At 56.6% G+C, this 26,784-nt stretch overlaps 1 protein-coding gene across 2 annotated transcripts in view; it reads left to right on the top strand.

Annotated features, from left to right (window-relative positions):
• FRMD8 (FERM domain containing 8) overlaps window positions 1-26,512 on the top strand; it is a 78,058-nt gene extending 51,546 nt beyond the window's left edge. Inside the window, exons 1-11 of one of the 2 annotated variants that reach the window (XM_058526436.1) lie at window positions 3,162-3,180; window positions 3,482-3,566; window positions 5,048-5,215; window positions 8,809-8,910; window positions 9,241-9,299; window positions 9,428-9,594; window positions 12,253-12,468; window positions 14,623-14,746; window positions 15,592-15,735; window positions 20,955-21,159; window positions 24,692-26,512. In XM_058526436.1, the coding sequence (XP_058382419.1) occupies window positions 3,482-3,566; window positions 5,048-5,215; window positions 8,809-8,910; window positions 9,241-9,299; window positions 9,428-9,594; window positions 12,253-12,468; window positions 14,623-14,746; window positions 15,592-15,735; window positions 20,955-21,159; window positions 24,692-24,810 (1,389 nt within the window). In that variant the 5' untranslated portion in view covers window positions 3,162-3,180 and the 3' untranslated portion in view covers window positions 24,811-26,512. Of the gene's footprint in view, window positions 1-3,161; window positions 3,181-3,481; window positions 3,567-5,047; window positions 5,216-8,808; window positions 8,911-9,240; window positions 9,300-9,427; window positions 9,595-12,252; window positions 12,469-14,622; window positions 14,747-15,591; window positions 15,736-20,954; window positions 21,160-24,691 lie in introns of those variants that run through there. The other variant, XM_058526435.1, reaches the window with a different exon arrangement.
• The last annotated feature ends 272 nt before the right edge of the window (window positions 26,513-26,784 follow it).

Genomic DNA, 26,784 nt, shown 5'->3' with positions numbered 1-26,784 from the left:
CCCACACTCCTCTGACCTCGTCTCTGGCCACCCCCTTGCTCGCTCTGCTCAAACCACCCTGGCTTCTTCTTCAAATGGGCTCTTGCCTCCGGGCCTTCACACTGGCTGTTCCTTCTTCCTGGTGGCCTCCTCTAGCCTGGGCTCAAATGTGACCCATGCGGAGAGCCCCCCGTGATTGTCTGATTGGATATTGCCGTCTGCTCTGCCCGCCCTGCATTCCCGGTGCCCCTTCTCTGGCTTTATCTTGTCTTTCTCCCATTAGCGCATCACCTTCTGACACAGTGCAGTTAACATGTCTGTCTGGGCAGGGATCCGTGGCTGTTCTGTTTACTAAAGTGGCACAGAGTAGGCACCAATAAGTACTTGTTGAAAGGATGAACGAGTGGACAAGTCAGGGAGCAGTATTAGCGGGCAGGCCTGCAGCCAGCCCTGGGGCTCCAGTCCTCTCTCCCCAAAGACCCCAGAGAATGTCAAGGCCCAACGACACCACTGACCTGCTCCTCCAGCTCTTGGTGCAGCTCTGATTCCCCTCAGATGCCCGAGGGGCAGTCCTGTTCACCCTTCTCCTCTGCCACTGAGGCCAAAGCAGAACCCATCCACTCCACTACTTTCTTGTGGGTGGACGCGTTCTAGAAAGCAGGCCTTCATCTCCAATCTCCCCTTGGATCTGCCCAGAGCTCCTTGGGGTTCCCCAAAGAACTTCCTGAGCACTGGCCTCTCAAGGGTTGGGCTGCAGTCCTACTTCTGCTGCTAGTTCTCTTCCCAGTGATGTCGGGCAATCCCTCTGTGAGCCTTGGGGTCCTTCACTGCTTGCAAAAGTAGGGGACCAGCTCAGCTGAGTGCTAGTCTAAGATATCTTGGCTCTAAAGGCCTGTGGGCCACCTCCCCCACTTCAGAACGGACCCCACTCTCTTCTCTAATCCCACCACACCACCCCAGTTCAAGGGAGACCCATTACCACTCCCCAGGGCCTTGCAGAAGGGCAGCCCCACCCCTGGCTAGCCCTTCTCCAGTCCTCCTGCATGTTCCACCAGGTTAACCCTCAGCCTGGCAGAGCAGAACTCTGATCTTGTCAGTCTCTAGCTCACAACCTCCAAAATGTCCTCACTGCCTGCCAAACCCACCACACTCCCCTCGCCGTGGGGTTCACCACCCCCACTGGGTGCCATCCCCCTTCCCAGCCTCACCTGCCGTGGTCCGACTGCCCCGGGCTTCCCTGGGGTCCTAACCATGCTCCCACAGCTCCTGATGCCCAGAAGGCCTTCAGGAATCTCCTCCAGTGCCCCTCCTCGCCGGACCTAGAGTGCCAGGCTCCTTACCACCACCACACAGACTGCCAGACGTCAGCTTTGCTTTTTAACCTTTCTGATCCTGTTTTCTTGTCATAAAATGGAGATATAAGACTTACCTCTTGTTGTATTATAAAGATTAAAGCACTTAGAAAAAGTCTGGCACGTTATATGTGCTCCACAAACGGCAGCTACTGTTACTCCTATTTCCACTCACAGGGTCCCCGAGCTAACATCTGTTGCCAATCTTCCCCTATTTTGTATGTGGGATGCCACCACAGCATGGCAGCATATAGGTCTGCGCCTGGGATCCGAACCCACCAACCCCGGGCCACCAAAGTGAAGCACACGAAGTTAACCACCAGGCCACTGGGCCAGACCTGTAGTTTTAAACATGCATTTCTCCTAGGCTTCCTTCTCTCTCCTCTCTCCCTCCATTCTCAATTAAACCAGAACATTAGCCTCCTGAGGGGTGTGCCGTGTCTCACCAGGTCTCCATCCCCCACCCTAGCCTGGGCCCCACATCCTATAAGCACTCAACAATACAGAACTGTGTTCCCAGCTGGTTGAGGGAGGACACCGAGCCATTGTGTCCTGGGCTGAGGGTCCCAGAGCTGAGAACCCAGAGGGAGATGCCTGTTCCCACTGCACACTCTTCTCTCCAGCCCACATCTGAGCTTCTTTGAGTTCTTAGATCACACCAGGAAGGAAGACATGATGTAATGAGCTCAGTTCTGGGGCAGTATGGGTCCTGGAGGGCAGGCAAAGGGCTGTTTCAAATACTGAGGAACCTTGGACTCAGGAGCTGGAGCTGCCTTCCAATGCGAGAGAATTGGGGCACTTCCCCCTTCCCCACATCCCTGGTCCTCATCACCCAGCCCATTGTTGTCACTTGGAACAACCTCTGATTCCTCTGGCTCAGGAAGGCGCCCACGGACCTGTTTTTCTCCTTGAGATGTACACCTCAGGCACACACAGGCTGGAGTTGCCAGGACATGTTGGTGACGTGACTCTGGGGACCGTGGGTTCACATCTGCCTCTTCAGGGCCCCACTATTCTTCCCCACCTGGGAATATTCTCAAGGTCTCCCAGGCTGTGTGTCTAAGATAGCTAGGGCTCATGTGACTGCTCCCTGGAAAAACAAGTGCGGCCTGGGTTTCTGACATATAATTTGAGGGTTCTTGGAGGTTATGGAGTCCTCCCCATTTTACAGATGAGGAAACTGAGGCCAGAGGGGAAGGGGCTTGTCCAGGATGAGTCAGGACAGGGACACAGTCTCCTGACCACAGCGGCGAGCCTATCACCCCCACAGCCCGGGGGGCGCCGCAGTACAGGCCGCTGCTGCGTCACCTTCGCCTGGCGCCCAGCTCAGTGTGGATCCCTATCACATCCCGGGAAGCATCTCCATTTTACGGGTGAGGGGACCAGCCCCAAGTCACACGCGAGTGAGTTCCACAGCTTGCACCCCTATCCCTGATTGCCTTGAACCCTTGCCACACCCTGTTAAAGGCCATCATTGGGGGGCCTGTGTGTGGGGGCCATCGCCCTGGGTCACTCCGGTTGGTGGCGGGGCCGTTTCGTAGCGCCGCCATCCCACAGGCGTTACCGGAGGTAGGAGGCGAGCCCGTGCGCGTCCAGGGCATGCGCGGGCCCGCGGGGGGCGTGAGCGCGCGGGCGCGGGCAGGGCGCGTGCGCGGCGGCCCCGGGCTCCGATTGGCTCCCGCGGGCGAGGGAGGCGGGGCCGTGCGCGCCGCGCTTCCTCCGCCCCAGCTTCCGTGTCGCAGTCTTGGGAGCTGGAGCCCGAGTCGGAGCCGGCGGCGCGGGTCTGGAGTGGGGGGTCGCAGTCGGGGCAGGAGCCTGGACTGAGGGGCGGGCGCTGCGTGCCTGCGAGGTGAGAGCGCGATGGCGCCCTGCGCGGGCTCCCGCCCTGGATGGGGGTGCGCCGTGCCCTGCCTGCATCCCGGCAAGCCGAGTTCCGACCCCGCTGGTGACCACCACGGCCCTGACCCCTCCCACCAGCCATGACCTCGAATCGGCTGAGGACCCCCACCCCCATCCCCACGCCGCTAGTCTGCACACCAGTGCCTTCCGCTGCGTTGTTCACCTTCGCAGATCGGCCCGGGACCCCCCTCCCTCCTTCACCCTCCCGTCCCTGGACCCCCAGTAACTGCTCCTTCGCTTTCCCTCTGCAGATGGACGGGACAGAAGGCAATGCCGAGCAGCCCGGCTCCGCTGAGCGGTCCCATCGAAGCAGCGTGTCCTCCGTGGGAGCACGAGGTGGGTCCTTGTCCCCATCTCCTCCCCACCATACCCTCCTGGGGCCCCAGCCCTGGGGAAGTGCCCCTGGCTTGTCATCTCTTTCATTGAAGAGAACTTTATATATTAATTAACAAATAAGGTATGTTGAGGTGTGGAGAAGTGACAGAAGTCATTCAGAGGACCTAGGCTCTGTCACTAGGTGCTGACCAAGTTGGGGACTCTTGAATCTCTCTTTCCTTCTAGGTAAAACAAGCATGTCTCACCTAGCTGAAATTCAGATGGAATCTCATGAATGAAAAGTGACACACTCACTTTCTTTGTTTGGTTTGTTTCTCACAAACAGCCTTTTGAAAGCAAGGATAATTGTCTTCATTTTACAGGAAGCAAATTGGGCCCTAGAGAGGTTAAGTCACAGGGTACTGGAGCCTTCTGTGCCTCAGTTTCCCCTGCCTGAAAAGTGGGTCTGCATGTCAGCTTCCTGGAGATTATTTCATGATCTCTCAAGAAGGTAGCTGTTGGAGCAGAACAGGCTGGGGATCCAGAAAGCACCTTCACTTGTATTGATGATAAAGTCTGCCCTGGCCTTTGACAGGCTGCTCCTCATCTGATTCACAGCCACTCTTTGAGGGGAGGGGTCTTAGGTCTGCTCTACAGATGAGGCATCTGACACACTGACTTGCCAAAGTCAGCCAGCTAGCCAGGGCCAGGCTAGGACTGGAACCCGAGCACGCTGGCCTGCAAGCTCAGTGCTCTTTCACAGCACCTGCGCTTCCAGGGATGGGGGTTGAAGCTGGTTGCTCCTCCAATGGTCTCCCTTTGGCCCTGGGCTCTGAATAGGAATCCCACAGGCTGTCACAAGGAATTGCCCAGCTTTTTGGGTTGTACTTCTCCTGGCCTGTTTAAGACTATCCTGAAAGGCCACGCTATTGAGTCCTGAGGCTTGAAGAGTCCTCTGGAAGCTGAGTCCTGGAACTTGCTTTACCCTGGGAGGACCTTAGGAATCCTGTCTCCATTTTAGCCTGGGCCAGAGAGAGGCAGCGATCTGCCTTAGGGATAACAGTGGGTCACCAGCTCGCCCCCGTCCCAGCCTGGCAGACTAACTGCTGTAACCCCGGGATGGGGCTGGCCTATCTCTGCCTCAGTCCCCACCTGGGCAATGTTCTCCTTCAGGGAGGAAGCACAGCAGAGTCCTTGGGGCTGCCAGGGGTATGTGTGGGGGGGATATGGTGGCCAACTGTAATTTGAACCTTTGGGGGTTAGGACGGGGCCAGAGTTGCTGGGTTTCTGGGTAGTTTGAGGGTCTTGAGTAAGTCCTAACAGACAGCACTCTTCACAGGGTTCTTTGAGGACACTGGATCTCTCCCTCTCCAGTGTAGCCTTGGTCACCCCAAGGGGTATAGGTTGGGGGCTCCAGCCCCAGTGGAGGGCGGAGGGTGCCTGGTCGGTATCCTTGTGCCTGGGCGGTGGGCCCAGCTGACCCTGCCTGGCCTCTATTGCAGCAGCTGACGTGTTGGTATACTTGGCGGATGACAGGGTAGTGCCCCTGGCCGTGGAGAACCTGCCCTCACTCAGTGCCCACGAGCTGCACCGCGCTGTCCGAGAGTTCCTGCAGCTCCCAGACATCGCCCTAGAGGCCTTCGCACTCTGGCTTGTCTCCCCTCTGCTGGGTAAGGCTTGGCAGTGAGAAGCCAAGGTGGGAGGGTTGGAAGGGGGCTGACCAGTGGGCAGGGAGGGGGCAGCTTCTGGAACCTGTGGCCACTCTACATCAGGGGAAGCTAGGACTTGTGTGTGTCCTGGAGCTGTCCACAGCTTTCAGGACCCAGAGCCCTGAGACGATGCCTGGCCCCTCTGCCCCTTCTTTCTGCTGGTGGCAGAGGAGGGGCCGAGCCTGCCCCTCAGCCTCAGTGATACTGGCGCCTGGGACATCAGGGGGAACAGGACTGGGGGACAGGGAGGAAAGGGGTCTGCGTTCACTGAGCACATGGTCTGTGCCACAACCTGAGCTGGCCTTTCACGAGCAAAATTTCGCCTTATGCCTGTGGCTCAGCCCTGTCTTGCGGATGAAGAAACTGAGGTTTGGAGAGGTGGGACCAGTGAGTGGTAGGACCAAGATCAGAACAGAAGCCTGGAGCAGCCACGCCTGAGGATGAGGCTTTTCCTGGGGGTGGGGAGAGCAGGACGCGTGGGAATCCGATTTTTCTGGTTTCTGGCCCGGTGACCACTGTGTCCTGCCCTTTCAGGCTGAGATCCCATGGCGGGGCTGGAGTGGGAGTGGGGGCCGTGGCTCTCCAGACCCTCAGGCCTAGGGGAGGGGGAGGGCGGGAGCTCCCTGGGGCCTCTGAATAGGGCCTGTAGCCTGCTGGCTTGGACAGGAAGGGGGCCAGGGGAGAGGATGCTCCAGTTGGTGCCAGGACCAAACGTGTTTTCTGAGCTTAAATGTTCTCCTCCCTCATAGAGGAATAGGGGCAAGAAGGGGGTGACTGGTCCCTGGAGCCCCTAGTGGTTCCCTCCTCTCCCGAGGCCCTTGGGGTTTGTGCCTCCAGCCTGGGGGGAGGATGCTGGCTGGTTTGGTGGGAGCGGGAGCGCCTGTCCTCCCACCCCCGCCCGCCAGTTGGAGCTTCCTGCCCAGCTGCTGCTCTCACCCACCTTTTTCCTGCTGACCGGCCTCCTCCGGCCGCTCTCCACTCAGCTCAGCTGCACCCCCCTCCACCCTCCAGGCTGACGGTCGGGACTGTGGGCCCCTTGGCTTGTGTCTTTGGAAAGCTGGGGGTGGTGTTCCGTGTGGCCGGCCTTGTGCTGCCTCAGGCTCCCTGGGTAGTCTGTTTTCTCCTCCCACCTCCTCCGCCCCCGCTCCCTCCTCATCACTTTCCTGCTCCCCCCTCACAAGAATGTGAATGGACTGCCTGTGTGGCCGGCCAGGTCACCCTGGGGCACTGCCCTGTCCAGGAGGAGGGTGGCTAGAGGCCCCAGCACGAAGTCACTGCCCACTTTGTTCCCAGGCTGGGTTCAGGAAGGCTGAAAGGCCACTTCGGCTTTGACTTGGGCCCCTCAGAACCCTTGGCTCCCCACCCCCCCCAGTGGGTGACGCAGTGACAGATGCCCCAGGGCTGTGAGGCAGGGAGGCGTGCTGTCTGCTGGAGCCGGCCCTTCAAGCTGGATGTTTGGGAGGGTTTGACCTTCCCAATGCCATTGTCACTCTGCATGGAACACAGCTCCAGGGACTGCGAGTCTCACTAGGGTGACAGCCTCCAGGCAGGAAGGCCCCATCTGGAAGTGTGTGGGACCATGGGGTCAGCATGGTCCCGTTCTGATAATGAGAGTTCTCTGAGCTGCTGGGGCTCAGGGTTTCAGGCTGGTCGGGGCTGGGCGTAGGCAGAAAGAGAGGCACCCTTGCCCCACGTCCACCTCCCCCACAGTGTGTCCAGGGATCCGCACTAGTCAGTTACATCGTTCATCTCACAAGTACATGCAGAGCCCCCTCCTCATGCTGGGCAGCCGTCTGGACACTGGGGTACAGTGGGGAACAGGACTGAAGGTGTCCCTGCTCTCAGGGACCTTGCAGTCCAAAGCGTGGTACAGGAGGCTCGGCAGGCCGAGCTCTGTTCCTGGTTTAGCCACTAATCTGGTGGCCTCGGCTGGGCACTGTCCCTCTTGGGGCTTCAGTTTCCCACGTGTAGAGTGGATGCCCTCCCAGCTCTGGTGTCCTGTGAGTGTCCAGATGGAGAGAGTGTGCAAATGGCACGTTCTCCTCCTGGGGAGTGGTGAGGCAGGGGTGGCGACAGACGGCTGTGGCCAAGAATCTAGGTTGGAGATGAGGGCTGCTGGGAAATTTGGATCAGAGAAGTGACGGGAGGAGAAAGGAGTGTGAAGCAGCTAAAGGCAGGATGGAAGAGGCTGGGAGGGAGGCCATTGTGGAGGCTGTGGCTGCTGTTTGGGGTTCAGATTAGAGTCCACATGGAAACCCAAGGAGCAGAGACGAGGACCCTTGACATCAGGCTGGCAGGACAAGGCGCGCGGCCCTGTGATGGGAGAGAAGGGTTAGAAGGCAGGGGTAGCTGGTACCTGGCATGGATATGGCTGTTCCCCCTCCTACGCCCTGGCAGCCATCCTCATTCATCACTGGATGGCCTTGGAAATGGCCTCAGAGCTCTCAGACCAGCCACGGGCAGTGGTGACCAGCCATGGGCAGTGGTGACCAGCCACGGGCAGTGGTGACCAGCCATGGGCAGTGGTGCATGAGATGAAACCACTTGGTCATTCCTGGCCTGGTGTGTTGAGTCATGGGGCCAGCTGACATCCCGGAGTTGAGGGGCCATGAGTAGTACACTCAGTCGTTCTGCTGATCCGTGGTGAGGGCCCGCGCAGGCCAGGGGCACAGCAGTGAACAGACAGAACCGCTCCTGCCTGCATGGCACTCACGGGCTAGTGGGGGCCTGGACAGTGAGGTGATGTTAGCTAGTGGCAAACAAGTAAAAGCAACCAAATGAGGGTGTAATTGGTGTGATAGGTGACAGAGAGGGGCTGCTTTAGTTAGGGGTCCAGGAAAGGTGACACTTGAACTGAGCTCCGAGCCAGCCTGCCACGTGAGGATCTGGGGGAAAGGTGTCTGAAGCAGGAGGGACAGCAAATGCAAAGGCCCTGAGGCACAAACAAGCTGGCAATGTTCAAGCAATTGAAGAAGGCCCATCTGGCAGAGGCAGAGTGGGAGAGGGAGCCAGAGAGGGAAATGAGGTGGGCGCTGGATGGCATGGCGCCTGTGGGCTGTGGAGGCAAGGAGCTTATAGGATGGACGGTCAACCGGAGCTCCCAGGGGAGGCCCAGGCTCTGGTAGGAGCAGGGAGAGCAGCCCCTCAGGTGTTGGGCCTTAGTTACCAGCTTCGGGCTCTGCTTCCTAATGGTAGTGCTGGGTCCCTGTGTACCACCCCGGCACCTTCTGTCTGCCGCAGCCTCTCAGCCCCAGCCCACCCTGGGCGCTGTAGGGAACAGTCAGACCAGCTCTGCCTGGAGCCTGGCCCCCTCTCACTTGCTGTGTGACTTTGGACAAGAAACTTAACCTCTGTGGGCCTCACTTTTCTCTCTTGGTGAAATGAGACTAGGATTATTGCAAGGCCAATGCCCAAAAACCGCTTGAAGTGGTTCTGGACCCTTAGTGCCTGCTCAGCTAACACTGGCCGTGACTGCCGTCGTCGCTGCTGCTGTTCGCGGGCGGCGGCTGCACGGGTCAGAGGCCGCGTGGGCCGCGTCCCCTCTCTCCCTGCAGAGGTGCAGCTGAAGCCCAAGCACCAGCCCTACAAGCTGGGCCGCCAGTGGCCGGAGCTGCTGCTGCGCTTCACCGACGCCCCGGACGACGACGTGGCCATGGGTCAGTGCTGCTGCCTGCGCGTCCCTGTCTCAGGGCCCACCTGGGCCGCACGTGGCGCTGTCCTGGCTGAGAGGCATGGCCTGCCTCTCCCCCGGGCTCCTTCAGCCACTTGGGGCAGGGGAGGGAGCGATCCCTGAGGGGAGCCCAGGAGAGGGTGGGCCAGGGGGACAGCGAGCACATCAGATAAGCCGCGCCCCCCGCTCTCTGGACAGCCCTCGGGTTTTCTCAGATGTGGTGGGCGTGCACTGGGGCCTGGGGCCTGGACCAGTTGGGAGAGGGCGGGGCTGGCTGAGCAGGTGGCCAGGTAGCGATCGCAGCCTCTCTCCCCAGATGAGCCTTCCCTGCAGTTCCGAAGGAATGTGTTTTTCCCAAGGCGGCGGGAGCTCCAGGTGAGGCGGCGAGGCCCAGGCAGTACTGCCCAGTCTGGGGCCCTGTGTCAAGCCTCCCCTTGTCCCTAGACTCCTGAACACTGGTGCCCCAATCCAGCTGAGCAGCACCCCCCTGCCCCCGCCCACAGATCCACGACGAGGAGGTCCTGCGGCTGCTCTATGAGGAGGCCAAGGGCAACGTGCTGGCCGCTCGGTACCCATGTGACATCGAGGACTGTGAGGCCCTGGGTGCCCTGGTGTGCCGTGTGCAGCTCGGGCCCTACCAGCCAGGTCAGCCCGCCGCCTGCACCCTGAGGTGAGGGCCAGCGTGACCTGACACGGGCATGGGTCGGGAGGGTGGCCCTGGAATCCTGCTTACAAGTGGTCTTGCAAGGTCCTGGAGTCAGGAGGCCTCAGCCCCAGGGCTGGTCCTGATGCTATGTGACCTTGACTGAGTCACCCAACCTCTCCGAGCCTCCTTTTCCTCCTCTGCTCTGGGCTGAGGGGCCTGGGCAGTGGGAGACTTGGGTGGAGTGCCATCTGTGAGAGGAGCCCCAGATGTGCGTGAGCATGGAGCCCAGCCTCCGTCTGAGGTCAGGAGGGAGTTGGGTTTGTTCTTTTGGGGTCACATCCGGGAACTCACCAAATACTGACCCCCAGTCACCAGTGACAGTCGCAGACTCCAGGGATGAGGCCTCATTCCCCAGATGCTCCAGCATGCTGGCTCTGTGCGTCCCGCCTCCGTCTCAAGAAGCCGGGCTCGGGGCCGGCCCCGTGGCTTAGCGGTTAAGTGCACATGCTCCACTACTGGCGGCCCGGGTTCAGATCCCGGGCGCGCACCGACACACAGCTTCTCCGGCCATGCTGAGGCCGCGTCCCACATACAGCAACTAGAAAGATGTGCAACTATGACATACAACTATCTACTGGGGCTTTGGGGGAAAAGAGGAGGATTGGCAATAGATGTTAGCTCAGAGCCAGTCTTCTTCAGCAAAAAAAGAGGAGGATTAGCATGGATGTTAGCTCAGGGCTGATCTTCCTCACAAAAAAAAAGAAGCCGGGCTCTTTGCCATGTGAATCGGCAGGGCCTCAGGTGGTGAGGATTGAGTCTGTCCCGGAAGCAGACCAAGCTGGCCTCTGACCTCCACAGACGATGATCCTGAGGTTTAGAGATAATTCCAGTGAAAGTGAACTTTCACCCCAGCCTGTTCCTAGACCCTGCGCTCCTCCTCCTACAACCTTTGGGAGAGGATGTGCAGAGACAGGACCCTGGGCCGGGTGACTACCCCCTGCGACCCAGCGGGACCGCCCCGGGCTCAGTGGAGCCTGAGGGCTCCCAGCTGGGCTTGCTCGAGGCAGGTGGCCATGGGGCTGCTGGCCCTCGTGATGGGCATGTCTGTTCCTGTTGCAAGTGACAGCAAACCGGCTCAAACCGTTTGGACTTGAAGGACTTTGTCAGCTCAAGTAACAGACAGGTCCAGGGGTGGTCGAGGTGCAGGAGCTCCAGCTAGGTCCCCAGACCCCTGTCCTGTTCTCCTTGCCCAGCCTTGTGTCCTCTGGGCCAGCGTGCACTCAGGCAGGCTCTGGCCTCGCAGTGGCCAGGGGGCCACAGCAGCTGCACGTTGGCAAGGAGACGCCTCTTTCCTTACACGACGAGAGTCCTCAGACTCACTCCGATGACCGGGTGGCTGGGTCCCAGGTCCACCTACAGGGGACACAGTGGCCAGGGCACTGATTGGCCGAGGCCGAGATCCTCCCTTGGGGCCCGCCACGAGCTGAGAGTGGGGACAGCTGGATTTCCAAATGACCAGTGAGAGCTGGTGCTGGAAGAAGGGATGTGGGGGGACAAATGACGAAGATGCCCACGGCAGCCCTGAGAAGGGTGAGCAGCCCCTGGATGCCCCTCCTCATGCCACCCTGCAGTTGGGCCCCTCCAGGCTAGCAGAGGTTCCTTCCTCGTGTCAACCCTCCAGCTGGGCCGCCACTCTTCCCCGTGGCGTGCAGTGTTTGGTCCGCCAGAAGCCCCAGCAGGGACCCCTCTCCTCTTTGGTGAAAATGACAACCTCAACTTGTTTGATGCTAGGCACACACTAGCGCCCTTCCATGTGAGTAGGGATTAGTGTCCTTATTTTATACACAGGGAAACTGAGGCTCAGAGAGGGTGCTCACTGTGCAAAGACGGAGTGTCCAACTGCGGTTCACCTGGAACGGCCAGTGCACGGTCCACATAACCACAGGGCTGCCCAAGATGGGAAAACAGTGCGGTTCGGCCAGCATTCTTTCCTAGTTTGTGTGTGTGTGTGGTTGAAAATGCCCTTTCTTTCAAGAACCTGTGCTGATGGAGTGTAGGTTGGTGTTTTCTTTACTTTTTTTTGTGTGTGTGTGAGGAAGATCAGCCCTGAGCTAACATCCATGCCAATCCTCCTCTTTTTGCTGAGGAAGACTGGCCCTGGGCTAACATCTGTGCCCATCTTCCTCTACTTTATATGGGACGCCACCACAGGATGGCTTGACAAGCGGTGCCTCGGTGCGCGCCCGGGATCCGAACCTGGGCCGCCAGCAGCGGAGCGCGCGCACTTAACTGCTACGCGACGGGGCCGGCCCCTCTTTACATCTTTTTGGCAGAACAAAACATTGATAGCTCTAGCGCACTTGTACCAGTTTTTGGTTGTAAAATTCCCCTAGTTGAGAAACCAAACCTTCCTGACTCAGTGACGCAGACGTTGCTCTGAACCCCTCCTGCCACAGTCTGGCTCTGGGGTAGGACTCTTATCTGGTTTCCGCTCTTATCTTGGCCTCCCGACGTTTCCTTCAGGACTTTCTCCAGCCAAGCGTGCTGCTGGAAATGTGGCGGTGGGATCCTTGGCCTGCCCTCCCCCGTGAGGGCCCCCGCACCCTGAGGACCTCGGCGCGTCTGGCCAGCCCCCAGCCACGGAGCCCCTCACGCTGCGCATCCATCTTCCTTCCTCCACAGGGAGAAGCTGGACTCCTTCCTCCCTGCCCACCTCTGTAAGCGGGGCCACGGGCTCTTCGCTGCGCTCCGGGGCCGTGGGGCCAAGGCTGGGCTGGGCGAGCAGGGGCTGCTGAACGCCTACCGCAAGGTGAAGGAAGCGGTCGGCGAGCATGAGGCCTCCCTGAGCAGCTACTACCGCGCCTACCTCCTCAAGTGCCATGAGCTGCCCTTCTACGGGTGAGCAGCTCCCTGGCTGCCGTCGTCCTGGCAGCCACAGCCTTGGGTCTCCTCTGTCCCCTTCCCTTGACAGCCCAACAGTCTGTCTGGCGTCTGCTAGCGCGGCCAGCCGTGAGCCCATCTTGGCCCCAGCTGAGCTCCGTCCCGAGGTGTGTGTTGATGTCAGCACCTCAGGCCCCACGGGTCCCAAGTTGGACACTTGTCCTCCCCTTCTTCCTGTCACAGGCCAGGACACCCCAGACAGGTCCGCTCCTTTACCTGCCACGGTCACTTGATCAGTGGACCTGCTGACCTTCCCTGCAGCCAGCTCTTTCGTTCACACTGTCCAGCCCGCAGCCCTTGTGTACCTACTGTGTGCCCGCACTCTAGGCGCTGGCGACACCTCACTGAGCAAAAAGACCGTGACCCCTGCCTGGTGAAGCCGACGTTTTAGTGGAGAGGGAGGCAGTGAGCCATAGAAGTAGAGAACAGACTACAGGTGGGCAGGGGCAGCAGCCAGGCGACCAGTGAGGACAGTGTGACAATACTCCGAAGGGGTGATGTGGCTCAAGCCAGATGTGATGACATAGGAGGTGAGGCATGGTCAGAGTCCGGAGACGTTGAGGGTGGAGTCAACAGAATTTGCTAGATAGATGTGCGGTAGAAGAGGTGAAGGAGAGGAGGTAGAGAGGACTCCAGGTTTCTGGCCTGAGCAGCTGGAGGATGGCGTTGTCATCAGCTGAGATGAGACCGTGCGGGGTGGAGCGAGTCAGGGAAGGTCGGCTGTGTGGTTTTGGACGTGTTGATTTTGGGTTACTCGCTAGATACCCAGGTGGCGATTCCAAGTGGGCGTTTGGGTTTCTGAGTCTCGAGTTGGGTGGTAATTGGTGAGTCTTCAGCACGTAGATGGAGTTTGAAACTGGGAACCCTAAGAGATGGCCAAGGAGGCGAGTGTGGACCAGGTGAGAGGAGGACCCCGGCCAGCACGGCGGGAGGGTCTCGACAAGCCAGGCGAAGGGCGATGTTGAGGAGGAGAGAGTCACCCAGAGTCCCATGCTGCTGCTCAAGGTCAAGTTCAACGTGCCCTGTGTGGCTGGGAGTTGACCTTGGCTCCAGCGTCGTGGAGGTGGCAGTGGGTGCAGGAGAGTGAGAAACGGACTGAGACAGTGAGTGTGACCAGCTTTTCCAAGGAGCCGCGCTGTGAGATGGAGTCGAGGGGGAGCAGCAGTTGTCGGGACAAAAGGTGTTGCTTTTTCTGATGGGCGGGACGTGTGTGCTGACACACGGGATGACCCGGGAGAGAGGGACAAATTGAGATGAGAGTGGGCGAGCGGCCGCTCTCCTGGTTCCTGCAGTTGCCCCGGTGAAGTAGGAGTCCAGTCGTAGCCATCCCTGAGCCCGTAGAAGTGCAGGTGCAGGGACAGGAGTGGGACTGCGGGCAGCGCTCGGGGGCTGCTCTCGGGAGTTGAAGGTGGCGTGTGCTTGTCTCCCGGCCTGTCCCGCTGTGCGGTGCAGGCAGTCACAGAGAGGGATTTAACCAGGGCTCCGGCTTAGCCAAGTGCAGGCAGGGAGAGGCCAGGGCGCTGTAGGAATGGGAGAGGACATGGCGTGGCAGGAGGGAGAGGGTGACAGCCCGGTGGGTTGGCGTCCCAAGTCCACTGCACCCCCTCCCCTGCTCAGTGTCAAGCCCTGAAGCTGCTTCCCTGGGCAGCCCCCGCCCCCTCATGGGCTCCAAGCAGGTGCAGCCTTGGCCCCGTCTGCTGCTGAAGGGTCTTGGCCTGGTGGACAGGGGGCCGAGGGGCTCTCCCAGCCCTGATGTGGCCTGGCCACCTCCAGCAGCCTCAGCCCCTGAGTCCTTGGGCTCCCGGTGGTTCCCTGCACGTAACTTGCTCTGTCCAACACCCCATTCACGCTCTTCCCTCTGCCTCTGGTGCCCGCCCTTCTCTGTGCCACCCGATTCCCCCTCCTGCCTGTTCAAACCCTCCTGTCCTGCACGCCCGTCTCAGATGCCACCATCTCCACAAAGCCTCCCTCTCACTCAGTTTCTCCCTCGCCTGGGCAAGTTTCCATTTAACCTCAGTCACCCGAACAGCTTCAGCTTCTCAGATGCCAGGGACAGGGCCTGGCCAGAGCATTTGCTGGAGGGCACAGGCTGCCACCCCTTCCCCTCCCCAGGTGTGCCTTCTTCCACGGCGAGGTCGACAAGCCGGCTCAGAGCTTTTTGCACCGGGGCGGGCGAAAGCCAGTGGCTGTAGCCATCAGCCTGGAGGGCGTGCATGTCATTGACAGCAGGGAGAAGGTACCTCCAGCTCCTCCAGGGTGGGAACTGGGGGGCCTCAGTGGAGAGGAAGGGAGGCGGGGCCTTACCCAGGCCTTCCTGGTTCCTCTGGGCCTGTGGTTGGCTGGCGGGGGCAGGGCAGCATGGGTGGCCTATCTGGCCTCCTTCCCTCAGATGTCCCTGGGGCCTCCACCGTCATCTTGGGGGCTTCCCTGGGAGTGCTCTGGATCAGCTTTTCTGCCCAGTGTGCTAGGCACCGGGTGGCCAGGGCAAGGGGAGGCTGCAACTGGGATTAACGCCTCTGAGTGGAGGAAATCTGCAGGGCCTGGCTCGAGACTAGCTGGTGGTTTTCTAGAAAAGCCCACGACTGGGAGCCCTCCTGGGCTGTGCCTTGGCTGCCTATGTAGAAGGTGGTGTTGGCAGTGGGGCAGCGTCTCTGCACCTGGGCAGGAGTCCCTCCTAGACCAGCAAAACACTTTTGGGCAACTTGTGGTTGTCCCCAGAGAGGGATCCCAGCCCCTCCTGGGCATCTGTGCCCTGATGTGCCGGGCCCAACTGGGCCTCCTGCTGAGATGCTGCCTAGCTGATCTCAGGGAAAAGCTCTCCCCTCCCCAGCTGCCTCTTCCCCCACATGACCACCCCACATGGTTAGGGGTTCTCAGCCTCCTGAGACCACAGCCGCCTTTGAGGGTCTGATGAAAGCAGGGACTCCTCTCCTTAGAGAAACTCACGCACAAACTTAAGACTCGGCCTTGGAGGTAAATAGCCTGGCCAGGTGTCCCCTGCTGGTGGTGCCCGAGTGGGATGGGGTAGGGGGTCAGGCCTCTGCCCAGCAGAGTCCAAACTCTGCATCTCACGCTGGCCAGCACGTCCTGCTGGGCCTGCGCTTCCAGGAGCTGTCGTGGGACCATACCTCCCCCGAGGAGGAGGAGTCTGTCCTGTGGCTGGAGTTCGACGGGGACAATGAGGGCACACCGGTCAACAAGCTCCTCAAGATCTACTCCAAGCAGGTAGTGGGGGGTGCGGCCCACACCAGGGGAGGGTGGGCTCAGAGGGTCCCAGACAGTTGGAGGCTCCAGGCTGCCTGGCAACGAGGTGAGGGCTGCTGACCAGGGGAGCTGACCTCTGCTGACCGGGAGCCGCACCGGGGAGTCCGGAAGGCCTGGTCTGGAGATTCGGCATCAGGTGGCGACGGCAGCTGCATTCGGGCAGCTGTTCATGGAGGGTTCCCAGGGCTGGGCGACCTGCCTGCACTGGCTCCCTCTGTCCTCGAGGGAGCACCTGAGTCAGGTGCTGTCAGAGGAGGAGCAGGCATGGAAGGTTGAGGCCCCTCAGTGCCTTTGTTCCCCTCTCCATACATCCGGCACCGAGTCTTCCCACCCCTGCCCCTTTTCCCACCCTGGTCAGGCAGAGGCCTCCGACCCTGCCCTTTCAGGACCATTCCTTGCTCCCCTCCTCTCTCAACTCATAGACACATTCCGGGGACTCCCATCTCCAAAGGCACACATCCCCTCCTGCAACCATCTTGGGTCTCTACACCCTTCACAGCCACACTTCTCTCTGTTCTTTCTACACCTCACCCCTTCGCAGCCAGCCTCCACCCCTGCGCTCCCCATGCTCCAAGCCCCAACACCCAGTGCCCTCCGTCCCCGACTCAGCTTGACCACGGTTCCTGGAATCTCCTCGTCTGTGCCCTGTGGCAGCCCCTCTGACCTCCTGGCCTCTCTCCCCAGTCTCCTTTCCCGGGCCCCTCTTGAGGGATTCTCTCCCTGCACTAGCATCCACGAGCTCTTCCCTCTCACGGCTTTGAATACTCGGCTCTCCCCACCTTTGTGCTGATGACTTCATAATTTTTACATCACTAGTCTGGACCTCTTTTTTTTTTTTTTTTTGGTGAGGAAGATTAGCCCTGAGCTAACATCCAATGCCAATCCTCCCCGCCCCCCTTTTTTTTTCTGAGGAAGATTGGTCCTGGGCTAACATCTGTGCCCATCTTCCTCTACTTTATGTGGGACGCTGCCACAGCATGGCGTGACAAGCCATGTGTTGGTGCGCACCCAGGATCCGAACCTGCCAACCCCAGGCCACCTCAGAGGAGCACATGCACTTAACTGCTGCACCACCGGGCCGGCCCTGGACCTCTTTTTTAAGTAAATGTTTTATTGAATTAAAGGTACGGAAAAGTTCCCATATCCTAAATGTATAGCTCAACAAATTTTCCCAGAATAAACCCATGTAACACCTTTCAGATTAAGAAATAGAACCAGGACCCCAGAAGACCCCTCAAGCCCCCTCCCACTCCTGCTTCCCACCAAGGGACCCCCCATCCCGACGTGTATCACGCAGAGTCACTCTGCCTGTTCTTGAACCTTGCAGCAGCGAGTTCCCACAGCGTGTTCCTTTCTGTCTAGTTTCTTCCTCTCAGCGTCGTGTTGGTGAGCTCCATCTTTCTGCAGGCAGCAGCAGTTCCATCCCCCACGATGCTCTCTGGTATTCCAGCGCCTGAATTTACCAGTCTTGACTTCTCCATCCTATTGCTAATGGGCACTCAGGTTTCCAGTTTGGGACTGTAGCAAACAATGCTGCTCAGACCATTGCTGTGCAGCTCCTCTGTGTGCATGTGTGGGTGCACACCCAGGAGAGGAATGGCTGGGCCACAGGTAGGCGTGTGCTCAGTAGATACTGCCGGGTTTCCAAAGCCCTCGCCATTTGCGTGCAGCTGTAGACAGAGCTCGTGGCTCCATACCCCCCTCCCCAGTTGGTATTGCTAGTGTTTTCCATTTTAGCCACGCTGGTGAGTGAGTGGTGGTATCTCCTTATGTTTCTTTCCTTTATTTTTTGGCTTCACTGAGGTATAATTTACAATAAAATGTACCCATTTTAAGAGTGAGTTTTGACACATTTGCACACCCTCGCAACCACCACCACCACCACCACAGTTAAGCTGTGGAGCAGCTTTTTTGCTCTCATGTATCTTCCTAGAGGTGAAATGTCTGCTCGCATCTTTTGCCCGTTTTTATCGGCATTATTTCTATCACCCCTCAAATCTCCATATGGTCAAATCTCCATATGGTTTTAATTGGCATTTCCCCCCAACTACTGAGGTTGAATACCTTTTATGTATTTGTTCGCCATCGGGATATCCTGTTGGTTGAAGTCTTTGGCCAATTTTTCTTTGAGATTATCTTTTATTTTATTGTTTTGTACATCTCTCTTCTGATTTCAGACTCATCTCTTCACCTGCTTCTTTTTTTTGTGAGGAGATCAGCCCTGTGCTAACATCTGCCAATCCTCCTCTTTTTTTGCTGGGGAAGACTGGCCCTGGGCTAACATCCGTGCCCATCTTCCTCCACTTTATATGGGACGCCGCCACAGCATGGCTCCCCAAGCAGTGCGTCAGGGCACACCTGGGATCTGAACCGGCGAACCCTGGGCCGCCGCAGCGCGCACACTTAACCAGTTGCGCCACTGGGCCGGCCCCTTCACCTGCTTTTTGACACCTCCTCTTAGCTATTCCTAGAGTTGTGCTTTCTCCAGAGTTTCATATACATACATTTGTCATACCACTTGTACATGTTTACCCAAGAGAAATGAAGATATATATCCCCACAAAGACTTGTATTCATATCTTCATAGCAGGTTCATTTGTAATACCAAAGAATTGGAAACAACACAAATGTCCATCAACTGGTGATGGATAAACAAATTGTGGTCTAACCCCACAGTGTGTATACTGTATGCAGCCTTTTGAGACTGGCTTCTTCCACTAAGCTTCAGGCTTTTGAGATTCCTCCATGTTGCGTGGTGTATCATGGGTTCATTCCTTTTTATTCTGGAAGAGTCTTCCGTTGTGTGGGTGTACTACAGGTTAGCTCTTCACCCACTGAAGGATGTTTGGGTTGTTTCCAGTTTGGGGCTTTTGTGACTAAAGCTGCTCTAAACACTCGTGTACAGGCTTTTGTGTGGGCATATGCATTCATTTCTCTTGTGTAAATACCTAGGAGTGGGATTGCTGGCTTGTATGATAAACATCTGATTGGCTTTATTAGAAACTGCCAACCTGTCTTCCACAGTGGCTCTACCATTTTGCATTCCCACCAGCCGAGTCCGAGAGTTCCGGTTGCTCCATGTCCTTGCTCAGCACTTGGTATTTTCTGTTTTTCTCTGTTTGCCATTCTGATGACTGTACAGTCATGATATGTCATTGTGGTTTTAATTTGCATTTTCCTAATGACTGCTAATGTTGACCTTCTTTCCACGTGCTTATTTGCTACCCATATATCTTCTTTGGTGGAATGTCTGTTCAAATCATTTGTTTTTTTATTGGGTTATGTGTTTTCTTATTGAGTTGTGAGAGTTCATTGTATAGTCTGCATACCAGTCCTTTATCAGGTATGTGTTTTGCAAATGTTTTCTTTCAGTCTATGACTTAACTTTTTATTTTCTTAACAACGTCTTTTGAAGAGATGTTTTTAAGTCTTCCACTCCAATTATTTGTGTATCTCCCTTTATTTGTCTTTGATTTCTTTCAGTAACATTTTATGGTTTTCAGCATACAAATCTTGTATATCTTGTGTTAGATTTATCCCTAAATGTTTTCTTTTCTTTTCTTTCTTTCTTTCTTTTTTTTTTTTTTTTTTTGGTGCTACCATAGATGATACTGCTTTTAATTTCAATTTCCAGTTGTTCATTGTGGTATACAGAAATATACCTTTATATCCTGAAACCTTGTTAAACTCACTCACTAGTTCTGGTAGCTCTTTTGCAGATTCTTTGGGGTTTTCTCCGTAGGCAGTTAGTAGTCTGTGAATAGTTGTATTCTGACTTTCCCGTCCGTGCGCCTCTTCTTTGTCTGGCCTGGTAGCCCTCACTTGGCCCTCCAGTACAGTGTTGCGTAGTGTGAGCGGACATCCTTGACTTGCTCCTGACCTTGGGGGGAAGGCGTTCAGTCTTGCTCTAAATGAGTGTGGTGTTAGCTGTGTGTTTTTCATAGACGGAAGTTCCCTTCTATTCCTGGTTTGCTGAGTTTTATCTGGAATGGATATTTAATTTTGTCAAATGCGGCTAAGTTTTAGTGGCAGGCTCCTGGCATCTCAGAAGCATCACACTGTGTTAGAGGAACTTAGAGGGCTTCCCTGTTGTGATCGGAGCTCAGGACCCTCTGTCCCCCTGGCTGCCTACCTGCTCACCAGCCCACCTCCAGCTTGGTGGAGCTCCCTCAGTGAGAAAAGGGGGCAGCTGTGGAGAACAGGATGCTGGCTCTTCCTTCTGGGCCGGGGTGAGGTTTCCTGCCCATCTCCCCCTCCCCAGGGTAGGTTGTGTTGCTTCGGAGAGGCCTTGGGTCACACTGTGGGTGGACAGACACCGGCCACATCTCCCTCACCATCTCCATCACTGAGGGGCCACCCCCGGGCCTCTGACCCTGCTCCCCCAGTGGGTTCTCTTCTTGGGAGCACAAGGCTGGCACTCTCTCCATCTCGGGCCCTGCTGTATCCCATTGCCTACAGCAGCAGCTGGCCCCGGTGGGCAGTCAATAAATCTGTGTTGCCTGACTAAGGGACGCCACCCACTGACAGCTTTGTGTCTGTGAATCTGTCCGCCCCCTGACGTCCCCATCATATGGTGCCCAGACTGTGTCCACTGACGTCTGGTCACTTTACCTTTTATGTCAATATGCATTATGCTTAAAATGTGTCGAGAAGGCATGACTTTTGAAGAATGCTTGCAGAGGGAGCCCCCCACCCCCACCCCAGGGACCTCACCACTGCCTTCTTCATGGGCCTGCAGGTCCTTCTCAGCCAACACACACATGTGGGTCCTTCAGCCTGGGAAGCCCTGCCTGGGCCTTCTTCCTCCCTTCCTCGTCCTCTCCGTAGCAGCTGAGCTGCTTTCCCTGCCTGGCCTGACTACTCCACCCACTGTGGTCAGCCTTCTGGGCTGTACCTGCTGACTAGAATGCTCTTTCTTTCCCACCTCACCCCCCCAGACCTGGGACCCCTATGCCCTCCAGGACTGACCTCTGAAGCCACCCAAATGGACGCCTCCCCTGCCCCGGCCCAGAGTACCTGCCCCCGCCTTGTGTAAATGGTGTTTGGTTCCTCATCTGCCTTCCCCACCAGAAGGCAGGGGACCGTGCGTCGGTTCATCTCGCTCTGCAGGGGTACAGGAAGGTGGTCGTGGGCTGTGGCTCACCCTCCAGGCCTCACCCCCGCTCCTCTCTCCTCCCCAGGCCGAACTGATGAGCAGCCTCATCGAGTACTGCATCGAGCTGAACCAGGCTGCGGAGGCCGCCGCTCCCCAGGAGAGCGTGTCTGGTCCCCACTCAGCCCCCAGCTCCTTGCCACCTCCCGCTCAGCGCCCCCAGCTGCGGAGGCAGGGCAGCGTGGTGTGCAGCCGGATCCAGCACCTCTCCACCATTGACTACGTGGAGGAGGGTGAGTGACCCCTTCGTGGTATACACACCATGCACACACATGTCTACACACACACACACGCATGCCCTGGGGAGCTCCAGAGGGTAGGGAGGTACGGAGCAATTCCAGACACGGTGAGTTAGCCTCCAGCCGGCAGGACCTGGCTAAAAGACAGGAGGGCTGGGCATGACTGTCGCATCTTCTGAGCTCTATGATCAGGAATTGGAGGCCTCTGGGGCCCTGGCAGTAAGAACCGTCTTCTGTCCCTTCTCACTGCTATGTTCACTGCAGCATTGTCCAGATGGAAAAACTAGAAACTACCAATGTCTGTTATTAAAGGTGTGGGTACAGAAACAATGGGACCACAGCCTGTGGAATCAAGGCAACTGGTAAAGATACCCTAAATGCAATGTGGTATCTTGGATCAGGTCCTGGAACAGCCAGCGGACATTTGTGGAAGAACTGGTGAAATCCCAGTCTGTTGTTTAGTTAATAATGCTGTATCGATGTTCCTCTCTCAACTTGCATAAATGTACAGTGGTAACAGAAGGTGCTAACATCAGGGGAAGCTGCATGAGGATACACAGGAACTCTTTCTATTATCTTTGCAGCTTTTCTATAAATCTAGAATTATTCCCAAATAAAAAGTGTATTTTTTTAAAACACAATAACAAATACCTACCTTTAATGGCAGATGTTGAGGAAATGATACTGAGTAGGAAGAATCAGGTAATAGGATGGCAACGTGCAAGACTGGTCCACGTGTAGAGGAGGGAGAGGCCCCAGCTGTGGGGATCACTTGCTGTAACTTTTATTTTTCTCTTTGTGCTTCTTTGTAGCATTTCAGTTTTTTACAACAAGCATGTCATTTTTATAATTGGAAGAAGCAAAACAATTTTTTTGTGTGTGAGGAAGATCAGCCCTGAGCTAACATCTGTGCTAATCCTCCTCTTTTTGCTGAGGAAGACCGGCTCTGAGCTAACATCTATTGCCAATTCTCCTCCTTTTTTCCTTCCCCAAAGCCCCAGTAGATAGTTGTATGTCATAGTTGCACATCCTTCTAGTTGCTGTATGTGGGACGCGGCCTCAGCATGGCCGGAGAAGCGGTGTGTTGGTGTGCGCCCGGGATCCGAACCCAGGCCGCCAGCAGCAGAGCGCGTGCACTTAATCGCTAAGCCACGGGACCAGCCCCTCAAAATAATTTTTCTATGGCAGAACTGTTAGCACTGGGGCCAGCCCGGTGGCGCAGTGGTTAAATACGCGTGCTTCGCTTCGGTGGCCCAGGGTTCGCAGGTTCGGATCCCGGGTGCATAACAACGTGCTGCTTGTCAAGCCATACTGTGGCGGCGTCCCATATAAAGTAGAGGAAGATGGGCACAGATGTTAGCCCAGGGCCAATCTTCCTCAGCAAAAAGAGGAGGATTGGCATTGGACGTTAGCTCAGGGCTAATCTTCCTCACCAAAAAAAAAAAAAAAAAAGAATTGTTAGCACTATTGTAGTCTTTCTCAACGTGGTTAGTGCACACAGTCATTTTCACCTGGTCCCCTATTGTGGGACTTTGTAGTTATTTCCAGTTCTCAGCCACTACAGACAGCATACCTGTAGCTAAATCCTTACTTGGAATCAGAACTGTTTCCTCAGGATAAATTCCTAGAAATGAGGCTGCTGGGTTAAAGTGTGTACCCACTTGTACCCCTCCCAGAAGAGGAGGTGACACGTACCTTCTGTATCCACAGTGGGTCTTATCATCCTGAGAGAGAGAGAGAGAACTTGTTTGGGTTGGTGTTTGAATTCTAGTGAAGGTGGACCATTTTTATGTGCTTGATCATTTATAGTTTCTTCATGGATTACTGTTCATTTTTGTTGCCTGTTTTTCTTTTGTTGCTTGATTTTTTAAAATTAACACCTTACATTAATATGGTAGATTTGTTATAATTAATGAACCAATATTGACACAGTATTATTAACTAAAGTGCTTAGTTTTAAGCTAATGTCCTTTTCTGTCCCAAAATCCTGGCCAGGACACCGCACTACATTCAGTTGTCCTCCTTAGGCTCCTCTGGGCTGTCACAGTTTCTCCGACTCTCCTAGTTTTGGATGACCTTCACAGTTTTGAGGAGGACTGGTTGGGGATATTATAGGATGCCCCTTTATTGGAATTTGTCTGATGTTTTTCTCATGATTAGACTGGGATTATGGGTTTGAGGGAGGAAGACCACAGAGGTAAAGGGCCATTTTTATCACATCATATCAAGGCCGCGTTATCAACATGATTCTTTTTTTTTTTTTTTTTTTGTGAGGGAGATCAGCCCTGAGCTAACGTCCGTGCTAATCCTCCTCTTTTGGCTGAGGAAGACTGGCTCTGAGCTAACATTTATTGCTAATCCTCCTCCTTTTTTTCCCCCGAAGCCCCAGTAGATAGTTGTATGTCATAGTTGCACATCCTTCTAGTTGCTGTATGTGGGACGCGGCCTCCGCATGGCCGGAGAAGTGGTGCGTCGGTGCGCGCCCGGGGTCCGAACCCGGGCCATCAGCAGCGGAGCACGTGCACTTAACCGATAAGCCACGGGGCCGGCCCCTCAACGTGATTCTTTTCTTTTTTAAAGTGATAGGTCCTTTCTCCCCTCACTTTAATTTTATTTATTTATTTATTTTCCCCCAAAGCCCTAGTAGATAGTTGTATGTCCCAGTTGCACATCCTCCTAGTTGCTGTATGTGGGACGCGGCCTCAGCATGGCCGGAGAAGCGGTGTGTTGGTGCGCGCCCGGGATCCAAACCCGGGCCGCCAGCAGCCAAGCACGCACACTTAACCGCTAAGCCACGGGGCCGGCCCTCAACTTGATTCTTGACTGTTGATGTTGACCTTGATCACCTGGCTTGAGAATTTTAACTTGTAAGAATTCTCCTGATCTTACTGAGACTCATCTTCAGTGAGTCCTATATGTTGAGGGTTTTTTTGTGTGTGTGTCTGTGTGTGTGTCTGTGTGTGTGTGTGTGTGTGTGTGTGTGTGAGGAAGATCAGCCCTGAGCTAACATCCATGCCAATCCTCTTTTTGCTGAGGAAGACTGGCCCTGAGCTAACATCCGTGCCGATCTCCCTCCACTTTATGTGGGACGCCACCACAGCATGGCCTGACAGGCGGTGCGTTGGTGCGCACCCAGGATCCGAACCTGGGCCGCCAGCAGCGGAGCGTGTGCACTTAACCGCTACGCCACGGGGCAGGCCTTGTTGAGGTGTTTTGTTTCTTTGGTCTGTTCCTGAACACATTTTAGCAAAAGCTCCTCAGACGCCACAGCTGGCCCAGCACCAAATGCAAACCCCGATTTGCCTCTGATTTCGGAGGCTAGCCACATGCCCCACCCATGTCACTGGTGGGAGTTAGGGTTGGGGAACTGAGGCTCAGAACGTTGGCAGGCATGAAGAGGGGCACTCAGTCTGCATAGACTCCAGAAGAAACCATCCCACTGGAGCCAGAATCCAGGCTTCTAGGGGCCTGGGCCCCCTCCTCGGGGCAGCCCTCTCCTCAGCACGTTCTTCGTATTTCCTGATAGGCGAGCAGATCAAGCGGGTGAAGCCGAAGCGCACCACATCCTTCTTCAGCCGGCAGCTCTCCACGAGCCAGGGGAGCTACACCGTGGTGCAGCCCACCGACGGCCTGGAGCAGGGCTGAGGGCGGCAGTGCCAGGCAGGAGGAGGGCACGGGGAGGCCCCTGGACCTGGCCCAGTGCTGTCCTCCCTGAGGGGCAGGGCAGGCTGTGGCCCTCACGTTGGGGTGGGGGGCTTCCTCGGAGCGTGGAGGAGTGACTTCTGTGGCTGAGACGGTGCCTGGGCTGTGGAGAGCTGGCCGGGGGCTCCCACAGGGTCCCTCCTGCAGCCTGCCCGTCCTTCCCCTGGACTCTGAGCCCCACTGCTGTCTCAGGACCATTTGATCAGGCCCCGGCCACCCCCTCCCACCCAGGGATGCGCTTTTGTGCCCTTCTCAAGATGGACAGTGTCCCCTGCTGTGAAGTGCCCCGTGGCGGTTCTGATGGCAGGTAGCCAAGGAATAGGGCTCGGGACCTGGAGGTCCCGTGTGTGTCTTCGGTCTTTTCCCTGGACTCAGGTGACCACATCTCTGCATTCCTTCTGCTGGCATTCCACCCTGTGCTGCCAGGCTGGGCCAGCGCTCTACGGGGCGGGGCAGGGCCCCTCCCTGGATTGAACCGCAGCAAGAACAGAGAAGGCAAGGCCCCCCCACCCAAACCCTCCCTGGCTGGATGGAACTGGAGGGAGCTGGCAGGACCCGGCTCCCCTGTGCCCCTCACTCAGGCATCTCTTGCGGGCAGGAGACACTCTGACCAGAAGGAAAGTGCCCTTTTGCTAGCCTTTGGTGACATCACTGTGCTGGGAGGTGGCTGTCCTTGGACAACAAGCCCACCAGACCCACCCTCCACACTCGGAGAAGCTCCCAAACCCCCTTGGACATCGTGTTTAGTTTTGGTGTTTTCTCTTCTGCTTTGGTCCCATGAAGCCTGTGAACTCGGGCAACTCAAGAGAACGCCCGCCAACCTCAGAGCTGCTGGCTGCCCTGGAGATGGCACTGTGGTTTCCATCGGGCCTGACTCGGGGGCCACCTGTGCATGGGGAAGTCCCTCCAGGAGACCGTGATGAGAGCATGGACGAGGTGGAGGCTGGATGTGGCGCTGGTCGTGGCCGGCCCAGGAGGAGGCCCCTCCCAACCCTCAGGCTCCTCCGCTGTGGGCCCCTGGCTCTCACGGGCGCTCCTGGGACTTTCCACCGGAAGGAGGCGGCTGGCTCAGCACAGGGCTTCGCTTTGTCTCCTGCTCCCAGTGGAGAACCATGGGAGAGGAAACAAGAACCTCTGGTCTCCAGATGCCAGAGCCCGCTCACCTCCTCCTCCCTTTGGGGACTTTTGAACACTCCAGATGTTCTGAGCTGGGCTTGCCTTCCAGCAGCAGGGACTTTGTTATTTGTCATAACAAATAGGTATCCCCAGCCTTTTGGAATGTCCCGGCCAGAGGTCATCTGGTCTCCCTTCCTGGAGTCACTGGCCTCACTGGCTGCCCAGCCATCTGGCTCCCTGCCCTGGTTCTCTCCTCCCACTCACTGTTTTGATTCCAGGTGAATTCTTATCTGATGGGCTGACGTGGCCTGTGGGGTGGGTGTGTGTGTGTGTGTACACACAAATTACTTGTTTTTATTCTTCAGCCTCTTTCTCCTGTTTTCTAAGCCTCCGTTGTGCCTTAACCTTTTCTGCCTGCCCTTTGGGACAAAGCAGGATTTTACTAAGTGCCCTTTGAATATTCTCATTCTTTTGTATCATGTGACGTATTAATAATAAAATCAGTTTCCAGCAAACGTTGGGGTGGTTTCTGATATGAAGTAACGAGAGTGTGTTAATTACAGCCTGCGAGTTGATTGCGGGCTGCACATTTGCTTTTTGTTAACTCTGCATCCAGGGATGCAGGCCTCTGGGCTCACCCAGCTGAGCACTGATGGAGACCCAGAGGGAAGTTTTCCCGTCTCATTGGTTGGTCAGAGACTCCCAGGGTAAGAAGGTCCCAGAGTGGTTTTGGGGTTCATGGTGGGGACAAGTGGAGAGTTCTGCAGGGAGGCAAGGGAACAAGGAGCCAACAGTAGCACC

This window comes from Diceros bicornis, chromosome 31, assembly GCF_020826845.1.
Source record: "Diceros bicornis minor isolate mBicDic1 chromosome 31, mDicBic1.mat.cur, whole genome shotgun sequence".
NCBI lineage: Eukaryota > Metazoa > Chordata > Mammalia > Perissodactyla > Rhinocerotidae > Diceros > Diceros bicornis.
The sequence above is the reverse complement of the archived record's forward strand: the minus strand, read 5'-3'. Positions and strand labels throughout refer to the sequence as shown.